The sequence below is a fragment of the Temnothorax curvispinosus genome, unplaced genomic scaffold (assembly GCF_003070985.1).
Source record: "Temnothorax curvispinosus isolate PA1 unplaced genomic scaffold, ASM307098v1 QBEX01009517.1, whole genome shotgun sequence".
NCBI lineage: Eukaryota > Metazoa > Arthropoda > Insecta > Hymenoptera > Formicidae > Temnothorax > Temnothorax curvispinosus.
The window spans coordinates 393,474-403,561 of NW_020219297.1; the positions used below are offsets into that span (position 1 = coordinate 393,474).

The following is a 10,088-nucleotide window of genomic DNA, read 5'->3' on the forward strand; positions in this document are numbered from 1 at the left end:
TATTGGCACGAGACACAATTGATTCGAGTTATGAAAAATAGGCGAGAGCATTAAGAATGTAGAGCATTGGAAATTGTATGTGCGAAAGAACTAAGATGTAATTTCTTATTATATAGTTTGAAATCGTCAAGTTCTTTCTCGGTTCTTGCTCAATTCTACATAATTATGTTAATTTTTTTCTACACTTTTTATAAATTGCTTCAGCAAAATATTTCAATTTCCAAAATACGTAGTATGCTTAGAAAAATGTAGTGAAACCGAGGGCAGCTCCAGCTGCAGAGGTGTAACAGCTGGATGGATTAACACCTGGACTCGTGCCTCGTGCGTATCTAGGGATTTGCGAATTACTTTCTGGAAAAATGGTTTAGAGATTATAATTTATCACTGTGAATTTTACTATTTCTTGCAAAAATATAACTTGACAACGTGTCAACTCGATATTAATTATACTAATCCGATGTTTCTGATAAACAGCTGTAATATTTTAAAGCAATCACGTTCTTAATTGGGTTCGTAATAAAATCATTGATCTAGGCGGATTTTTTGAAGTTGTAGGCTTAAAGGAGATTAATTAAATGAGAGTCGGATAGAAAATATAGAAAAACATAGGCGTAATAACACTACTTTATTACTATAGTTATAAAAACAGTTTATTAATGAAACATTTAATAATTATTAACAAATATACACTGTTTTAAGACACTTGTAATTAGAATGAAAACGTAAAATAAAATAACGTAACATAATTATCAATGCTTTTCCGTTGTACTGGATAAACTTAAATCCTCGGGTTGATTAGCCTTCGACGTTTCCTTCGTCGAGTTTACATTTGGAATGGAAATGGGCGATCGGAAATCCAAAGAAACCCTCTTGGATCTTTTTAATATAATAGGAGATAGTTCGGGCGCTTCGCCATAATGTTGAAGTTTCTCGAGTCGTTTTTGAATCGAGGGATTAGATGCGATAAAATTCGAGCTATCGCCCGTTTTCAATTTCGGCGTCGCCAGCGGCGACGTACAGTCGACTAATTTTTTGTCGGCGCTTAACGTTGAACTGTACATTTTGTTGATCGGAGTATTTTTACCCGGTGTGTAGCGCGTAGGCGTCGACTTCTTTTGCAATTCCACGTTAAGCTCAAAAGTGCATCTTTCAACGTACTTAATTGGATCCTTAAAAATCAGATTTAACGCATTTAAATTAGAAAATTATTATAAATGCAATTATAAATATAAATTGAGAAATTATTATAAAAATAAAGTATAATTAGAACAAAGAATTTGACGGAGCACGTTTTATAAAAAAAAAACTTAAGTCTATTTATAAGAACTATAATTAGAAGTGCAAAAGATAGTTATATTAAATTTATAAATTATATAAAATACATAACGAAAAAGAAGAGAATACCATAATTATATTTCGTAGATTTTCGAACGATTCGTGTAAATGATTTCGGCGAGGATTGCACGTAAAAGTACTTCTTTCCGTGCAATACGCCGCTGGGACGTTCCACGAAGTTACCCTTCTCCATTCTAAATTGCAGCAGGCTACGATAGATCCGACAGTAAGAATCTCTCCGTAGCCGTAACTGGCTATTCCTTGCCAAAACAATATCGAAAGGTATGAAGAATCGCTTAAATCCGCTTTGCAATATGCCAAATGTACAGCCTCGAAATCTTTCATACCCTACGATGTTTCCACATGAAATATTATGTTGAGAATTTTTTATATAAAATTTATGAGCCAACTTATTGTATAATTCGAAAAGTCTATTGCTTAATACTTCAATCTTTTGCAAATAAACTACATATATATATATATATTTTTTTAGTCTTTTTATTATATATTATTCTTATATTTTGCAATCTATTTTTTCTATTACCTCAAAAATTTCAGAAAATATAATAACACTTACATAAGGGGCAGGACCGACTGAACAGACAAGACCGACAGTATCAAACTCTCCGTAAGGTGGGGCAAATTCGGAATTTGCTATTTCGCATAGCGGCATGCACACTCTAGCGGGATAAGACGTGTCGCGCATCTTTCCCGGTTTAAAAATTGCAGACCGACGTGCGGTGAGTTGTAATTCGGTACCCCTGTTAAACAATTATGCTCGTAAAATCGGGCATTATGTGCTATTACATCCGCGCGGCGGATACAGTTACTCGTTTTTATGAGAATACTACCTCTTTCCGGAAGCCACGATGTTGCAGAGCGAAACACAGGCGCCTTCTTTGAGAGCGTCGACAACCTCCTCGCTGGGCGACCAAATTGAAAGAATAGCGTTCGCATTTTCGTCACACACGCGAACTTTGAGCAGCTGAGAAACCTGTCGCGGTCCCGGCAAGCTTTCGCGCAATTTCGACTGCATCCTCTGCTTGAACCGTTCCTCCTTTTGACGTAACTCTTGCAGCAATTCATCGTGTCGTTTTTTAGAGACGGATTCCTATTCATAATGGTAACGAATACGTTGACGTCCCGAAACAAATTTACAAATAAGATAAATCGAGTCGTATATATACCTCTGTAGATAAATTTTCATAATCTTTGTTCAATTGAATTCGCTCGATCGTCATATCGTCAGTTTCGCAAGAAAGTCCTTTTCCTTGAAAGTCCTCCGCTTTAGCGTAGAACGCCTCTATCTTGGACCAACATTGCTGCTCGTATTTGCTTTGCGCTTTCTCCTCGCTTTTAGTGTTTCTGACAACTGTCGCGAGAAATAAATATAAGAATTAGATCATTAACTCCCCTTCGGGGATGCCGACGTAGATTTAAACGTATCTTACTCGAATCTCCGGATGCGGTTTTCTCGTGATATAACATCGGATACACTCTAGCGACGACGATCGTCATTTCGCCGATTAAACCGCCGCTCGGACACACATTACGTAACTTGATGGGTATCGGCCCCGAACGCGGCGCGTATCCTAATTTCGTGTCCCATCGTGCGCGCCTGGTTGAATTCGTGTGTAATTTTAAGCACACGTCAGCCGGTACCTGGACGATGAGAAATCAAAGAACTGACTGATTTTCGATTCCGATTCCGATAAAAATCAAACGTGGCCTACCTCGAGTGGATAGAAACCTTGATCACAGTTCAGTAATTCCGCGCCGGATATCACTAATTTCGTGCCCTCTCTTATTTTACCAATCGATATATTCCTCACCATACCTACATCGATACAGGCATTTACATTGTACCAGCCATCGGTTAATTCTATTTTCCATTTTGGCACTCCTATATGCGGACTCTTCCCTATCTCCATACTTACGTTATTATTCTGTAAATTAAAATGCATGAAGCACGCTAAAAAATTTGCCATTAAAATTCAATATAATTAACATATATTACTTCTACTATAGATGACACGCATAGAATCATTCTCTTAGACGCAACGTCGTCCTTTTCCAAAATGCGTCTTAATGCTGGTCGCTGAGACCGATCGATTTCTCGATCATACCGATACTTTAATTGTGCCATTATGTGCGAAGGTGTTAATACTCTGAAGTGTATAAAAAAAAGGTATAAAATAATTATTCAATAATTCCTTTAGAAATTTAGACGTCTCTATCTGGCTAAGAAACTGTTTGAACTAATTTCGTAAAATTATGCCGGCTCCGCGCGACTTAATCTATATCTTAGAGACGGCCTGCGTATTATATAAACTTTCGGTATATTATACCTGGGTAACTCAGCCGAGCCAAACTTCATTCGGTCCATCGACGCCAATTTCCACACGATCCATCGGTAATGATTCTCGACCCAGCGCGCGGGAACGAGATTCGGATCTACGCCTGGACCGGCGAGAAACGCGCGGAGGAACTCCCAGACTCCCGCGTATCCGTTCTCGTCCAGGATCAGACACGCGCCGTCCTCCATCTCTATCCCGCGCACGTTATTGCACGCCACGTCGGCCCCGTAAAAGTCAGAGCAACGGAATTTGTACGTCGCGGCGGTCGCGGCGGCGATCTCCAGGATACTCGGTGGTATCTGTCGATCGATGAGCTCCTGATAGGAACGCGGCACGGGCGGCGTACCACCGCCGATTTCCCTCAACGACAAACGAGCGTTAGAATTGGTTTGCTTGTAACGATATAGATGACCCACCGATTGCTTCGACCCATGTCTCCGTTTCGCGGTGATTATCGCTTCCTGCTCCAACGCGGCCGCCAAGCGATCCTGCAGGATCTTTGTCGACTCGTCGATAATATCCATCATCACCTGAGTATCGCCGTAGTTGTTCAATTCCGTGCTACCGCCTTTTGCTCTTTCCTTCGTGACTTGCGTCGGTTTTTGCGTATTTAATTTATCGTCCTCAATCTTTCCGCATGCTGCACCTCCTTGCACAATGTTCTCTTGCAACGCTGTATTCTCGTTACTTAGTATCTTTCTGTCTGTTCGTAACGCACTATGCTCGTCCCTTTGATATCCTAAGCTCTTTCGCTTCCTCGAGATAGGCTGCCTTCCTAGAACAGGACTGCCCGCTGCATCCGCTTCGATTGATTCTATCGCGTCCCTTTTAGGTGATCCCAGGGCGGAATTTGCGACGGAAGGCGCTTGATTTTTCACGTCCGGATCTCGGTTCTCGTTGTTATCCGTGTCAACGCTCGGCGTATCGGAAAACAATTTTCTAGCTTGAAATTCGCTGCTGAGACGAGCCTTTTTCGTTTCGAACGCGCGCGTCCTGCCCTGGGGTGTGCTCTCGTCTGCATTAGTCTCGCTTAGTTTGCGCTTTTGCAACGATGCGCGCCCCAAGTCAGAATTACTTTCATCCAGGCAGTCATTGGAGAATAATTCTCGTGCTAATAATGCATCGTTGTTCAAAACCGGTACCTGTTGACCGCTTGCTGTTTGCAGTCCACCGTGCGGTATTGTTAAGTCGCGTTTTTTTATCTTTCGGCCGTCATCGCGGGTGTTCTCAGGAATGTCCATTTCTATAAGACAATCTAATTGATCTGCAAATAATGCTTTTGCTCTAGATAACGCGTGTTCTGAAATATTGATAGATGTTCCGCAAGCGGTTTGAAACCCAATGCTTGGAATTTTTACTTCTTGTCTGTTTTCTATCTTATCGTCGATTTTAGTAGCCTTTGCACGGACTGGTTCTGGTTGATCATCCACGTGTTCGAACGATATTTTTGCTTTCGGTCTCTCTTCAGAAATATCACCGATACTCCCAGTCGATTGAAATCTAATATTTGCTATTTTTACTTCTAATCCTTTCACTTTATTGTCATGAACATTAGTTTCCTCTGTAACGGTTGCTTTTAACGTATCGTCCAAATGTTCTGCAAACAATGCATTTGCTCTGGATAAAGCCTGTTCTGAGATATTGATGGCTTTACCACCAGCAGTTTGGAAACCAACTTTTGAAACTTTTGTTTCCTGTCTTTTTATCTCATTATCATTGTTATGAATGTCTTCTAATGAATCATCCAATAGTTCTGCAAATAATGTTCTTGCTTTGAAATTAGCTTGCTTGGAATTAACGGGTGTGTCGCGAGTAGTGCTGAATCCAATATTCGAAGTATTTATATCACGTTGCTCGTTATCAGAGATATCAATTTTATTTTTGGAAGTGAATTCGGTACTATTCGATTGTTCCGCGAACAATGTTCTTACTGTAGGTAGTGATTTTTTTGAGATATTAATAGGTTTATTAATTACGAAAGACGGTCGAATCATATTTTTTACTGTCATATTTTTAAATGCAGACGATCTCTCAGAATATTTTATTAATACATTGTCACCGGCATTCTCTGACTCATCTAATAACATTTTCGCTTTTAACAATGCTTCTTTTGAGATATTAATGGGATTGCCGCCAGCAGTTGAAAATAAAATAGGAACGTTACTGACTTCTTCACTAGGACTTTTATTTACTGTCATAGAATTTTTATCTGCAGGTGATCTCTCAGAATATTTTATTAATGCATTGTCATCGGCATTCTCTGATTCATCCCCTAATAACATATTCGCTTTTAATAGTGCTTCTTTTGAGATATTAATGGGATTGCCACTAGCAGTTGAAAATAAGATAGGGACATTACTGACTTCTTCACTGGGACTTTTATTTACTGTCATAGGATTTTTATCTGTAGGCGATCTGTCATATTTTATTAATACATTATCATCGGCATTATCTGATTCATCCGCTAATAACGTTTTCGCTTTTAACAGCGCTTCTTTTGAGATATTAATAGGATTGCCGCTAGCAGTTGAAATTAAAATAGGGACATTACTGACTTCTTCGTTAGGACTTTTATTTACAAGTGGTTTTTTGCAATCTGTAGAGTGTATTTTGTCATAATTTTTAAATTGTTCTGTAAGGGGTTTTGGTTTGGATAATACTTCTTTCGCAATGTTGACGGAAACGTTATTAGCAAACGAAGAGGATGGTAAGTGCCTGTTTTTCTCTTCATTAGAATTTCTTTTAGCGAATGATTCATAATTCTGCGCTTCATCCGTATCGAAGGCATCTGCGAATAGTCTCTTCGCTTTAAATAACGCTTGCTTTGAGACATTAATTGAAGTACCACGCGCAGTAAAGAAACCTATATTTTTATTCTCCTCAACGTTCCTTCCTTTGTCGATGTCCTCGATATTCTGCTCATCGTTATATTGCATGGCAGTAGTCTCCATTGTTTTTTCATTATCAAAAGTGTCAGAGCATAATTCATCTATCTTACTGAACGAGGCATTGCAAAAGAACTCTTGCGTAGATGTGTTTAAACTATCAGGTACTGCGTTCGTAACATTTTCTAATTCTTCATTATTACATGTGTCCAGACTTCTATTAGGAATTTTTGGCTCGTGATCTTTAAGAGTACACTCAAGAGATGAATTAGATATTGAGGCATTTGTAGCTACGGAATTAGAATCAGAAATAACAGGTGTTTCTACGTTTACAGGAATATTTTCATTGTTAGTCACAGCCAGTGGGTCTGTAGATATAGGAGATCTAAATATACAACGCTTGGAGCGTCTCCTCGTCGCTCTAGAGGCAATAACAGGGGACTCAGAAATAATTTTCTCTGTGCTTTTAACAGCTGAAAGATCAGGTGTATGCTGTTCGAGCTTAGGCATTTCTTCTGTCTGAAATATCAATGATATACGGAACGTTTTATAACTCGACAGTGGACTGCTATACATAAGTAACAAAGTTTATAAAAAGATGCATTACTCTTGCAGTTGAGCTAGTCATTGGTTTCGTGCAAGCCTGTGCCTGCGGTGTCTCTAAGTCGCTACTCCACTGTTCGTTAATTTTATTTAAAAAGGGCAACAGACTCAATGGTGTAGATGGAATTACGGCATCGGTTGGCATTCTGTCATTAACAATTTCACAAGTGATCATTAATTCCGAAATTCAAACAACTTATTTAACGGAAGGCATAATAATTCAATGACTTTACTTATTCGCAACAAATTTGTTCTTGCATTATCATCACTAGATCAGACACTAACAAAACTTCAAAGTACTTAACAAAATAAAAATGTGTCTTACATCGTATTGGAACTACCAAGCGATGATAAGGGTGTCTCGGGCCTTAAAATCGAGGCATCCTCGGAGACGTTGAATTTATGCCTAATCTCGTTCTTTTGTTCGTCATCTAGAAATTTGTGCGTGTAAAGAAAAGCGAGAAAAGAATGCCAATGTCGTAATTCGGGGACAGGCGGTTGTTACCTGAAAACAACTCGTCGGACTCGTCTTCGGTGCTGTCAGCCACTAGTGGACCCATGGCCGGGTTGTCCATTCTTGTCCTATTACTTATATTCGCGCCTTGTTTATCCAATTCATCTCGAGCTCCTCGTCATCCGGTTATCGCGGAGGTTGCGGCTGCACACGCGAGAGCAGCCCGTGAAAAAGAGACGAATCGACAATTGATCCGCGATCTCAATCTTGATCGCCGACAGATTCGACGACACGCGCGCACAGATGCAATTATTCGGTTCCCACGTGGCGAGTACTTGCCTCTGTTTTGAATTTTCCTCACGTAACACGCGAACCTCTCGTATTGCACGCTGCACGACGACGGAAAAAAACACGCCGTCAAGTGAGCCTCGGCCGCGCCAAACGCGGCAGCGAGCGAAAGCCGGGCATCATGAATGGCAACCGCATTGCCATCTAATGGTACGGTCGGTACGTTAGAGCTAAGATCAATTCAACAATGAACGAATGGGGACAAACGTGTGGCCTGACGACGTGAGCGTACGTCCGTAGTTTGACATAAAACATTGAACTGAAGCTAAAACTGCTGTATCTGTCCTCCACCTCCACCCCTCAGGATTTAAAAACGCTCAGTGATCCTACGATCGACTCGCTGGATAAGGTACATGAGGTATGTACGTTAAACGTGATTTATAGGTTATAAAGCATCTCGTATCTCATCTAAACAATGCACTAGGAAGCAAATTTATTCTCTTGGCGTTTGGTGCAGAGAATGTTAAAGTTTGGAAGTTATTGTCTACCTTTGATATAATTAATATAATTTAGTCTATCTAATCCTCTAACAGCATTCTTAGATTGTGGCCCTAAATGTATAAAATGTATAAGAAATATATAAAATAGATTACTAATCTTCTAGTGGAGAACTTTTAAAAATATTGCACTGCGTGCACCATTGCAAAAAGAATATAATATTTTAGCAGGTGTGAGAATGGAGCAGTTGCAGACTGCGCTGACCGCTATCAAGGTGCTGCGTTCTAACGTCGGGCAAGTGTTTGATTCTCTTGGAAATGGGTTGCGAGCAGAGCACGGCGAGGAAAATAAAGAATCCAAGTATTTGTTTGAGTTACAGGAACTGTTGACAACTGTAAATCTCAACTTGAGGTAATTAAGTAGCGTCTGAGATCAGATCTTAGTTTTACAAAGGATTAATATAAGGGACAAATTAATTTCTATTGCTTTAAAACACCATAGGGACGTGGAACAGGCGATAAGTAGTTTAAATCCCCCACCCGGTCCGTTTAATTTAGCCAGCACGACTTACCTTAGTCAGGAGACCACTCAGGAAAGACAGGCGCTTTATAGCACGCTCGTTAACAGTTATAAATGGACGGATAAGATTCACGAATATAGTAACGTTGCCCACAATTTGCTCAGTCACAGTCAGCTAAAGAGATCTTACATGATTCTAAGTAGAACAAAGAGGGGAAGATACCACAGCAGCTGTCATAATGTACCTCAGACGTAAGCTATTTTGATTATTCCTACAGTGCATGATTAGTGATGACGGTAAAAGTAACGCTGCCATCTCGAAACGTGTGAGTTTTAACCAGTTTTAACGTATACAGGCAAGTCGATTCTTTGATATCAACGTTTGACCGAACGTTTAGCGACATGACGGTAACCGTGACACGTCCGTCTGCGTCAAGTAACGCAATATTACATCTTACGCTGGGACATGTTCTAAAAGGGATGGTAGTGTTTAAGGGAGTGATGATAGAGCGGGTGGTAATCAAGGGTTACGGGGAACCGATAGACCTATGGTCGGAGTCTAGGCATAAGGTCTTCCGCAAAGCGACAGAGAACGCGCATGCCGCAATGTTGCACTTCTATTCGCCTACGTTACCCGATTTAGCAGTGCGATCGTTTATGGTAATCAACGGTCCATTAATAAATCCTAGATGCGGGTTATGTGCGATCGTTATCACGTTTTTTTTTTCTTTTTTTCAGACGTGGTTTCATAGTTTAATCACTTTATTTAGCGATCCGTGCAAACGCTGCGGCTTGCATTTACACAGTGCGTTTCCTCCGACTTGGAGAGACTTCCGAACTTTGGACCCTTATCATCAGGAGTGCAAACCATAAGATAAAGTTTATGTCTTAGGTAAATAATCAATCTTTGCAGGTACTTCGTGGATAATGTACAGTAATAAAGCGTAATAATATTTGATACCTATATTTTTCCTGAATGTATTAGAATATTATATATACTTACTAAAATAATAAAATTGTGAATAAAATACTTCGTTATTTCAATACGTCGCACGCTAACTGATCTCGCGATAATATGATAATAAAACGCGCACTCTCTTCTTTCTTTTGTATTTTTTTCGAGGGATGGTGACGAGGCAAGTAAAACAT

At 39.9% G+C, this 10,088-nt stretch overlaps 2 protein-coding genes across 5 annotated transcripts; one reads left to right on the forward strand and one right to left on the reverse strand.

The window, feature by feature from the left end:
* Positions 1-672: 672 nt before the first annotated feature.
* Positions 673-8,009, reverse strand: LOC112459084 (breast cancer type 2 susceptibility protein homolog). The gene is made up of 12 exons (XM_025023003.1): positions 7,686-8,009; positions 7,506-7,611; positions 7,185-7,326; positions 3,684-7,096; positions 3,353-3,503; positions 3,069-3,281; positions 2,787-2,997; positions 2,523-2,707; positions 2,187-2,446; positions 1,913-2,096; positions 1,405-1,683; positions 673-1,169 (listed from the first exon to the last, which is right to left on the reverse strand). The coding sequence occupies exons 1-12, from the start codon at positions 7,753-7,755 to the stop codon at positions 750-752; spliced, it is 5,634 nt and encodes a 1,877-aa protein (XP_024878771.1). The 5' UTR covers positions 7,756-8,009; the 3' UTR covers positions 673-749.
* A 148-nt stretch (positions 8,010-8,157) lies between these two features.
* Positions 8,158-9,969, forward strand: LOC112459094 (mediator of RNA polymerase II transcription subunit 27). 4 transcript variants are annotated; one of them, XM_025023033.1, is made up of 5 exons: positions 8,158-8,340; positions 8,648-8,831; positions 8,922-9,191; positions 9,296-9,599; positions 9,678-9,969. In XM_025023033.1, the coding sequence occupies exons 2-5, from the start codon at positions 8,659-8,661 to the stop codon at positions 9,810-9,812; spliced, it is 882 nt and encodes a 293-aa protein (XP_024878801.1). In that variant the 5' UTR covers positions 8,158-8,340; positions 8,648-8,658; the 3' UTR covers positions 9,813-9,969. The 4 variants fall into 4 exon arrangements, with proteins under 4 accessions (XP_024878801.1, XP_024878803.1, XP_024878802.1 ...); XM_025023035.1 differs by having other exon boundaries at positions 8,651-8,831; XM_025023034.1 differs by having other exon boundaries at positions 8,158-8,331.
* Positions 9,970-10,088: the final 119 nt, after the last annotated feature.

Bases quoted from the DNA above. Each gene is read 5' to 3' on its own strand.
- LOC112459094 (XM_025023033.1), top strand. From the start codon at position 8,659: ATGGAGCAGTTGCAGACTGCGCTGACCGCTATCAAGGTGCTGCGTTCT. The intron at 8,832-8,921 runs GTAATTAAGTAG...AAAACACCATAG, and splicing joins ACTGTAAATCTCAACTTGAG to GGACGTGGAACAGGCGATAA. The intron at 9,600-9,677 runs GTAATCAACGGT...TCTTTTTTTCAG, and splicing joins TAGCAGTGCGATCGTTTATG to ACGTGGTTTCATAGTTTAAT.
- LOC112459084 (XM_025023003.1), bottom strand. From the start codon at position 7,755: ATGGACAACCCGGCCATGGGTCCACTAGTGGCTGACAGCACCGAAGAC. The intron at 2,447-2,522 runs GTATATATACGA...CATTATGAATAG, and splicing joins ATGAAAATTTATCTACAGAG to GAATCCGTCTCTAAAAAACG. The intron at 1,684-1,912 runs GTAAGTGTTATT...GAAACATCGTAG, and splicing joins CAGTCGGTCCTGCCCCTTAT to GGTATGAAAGATTTCGAGGC.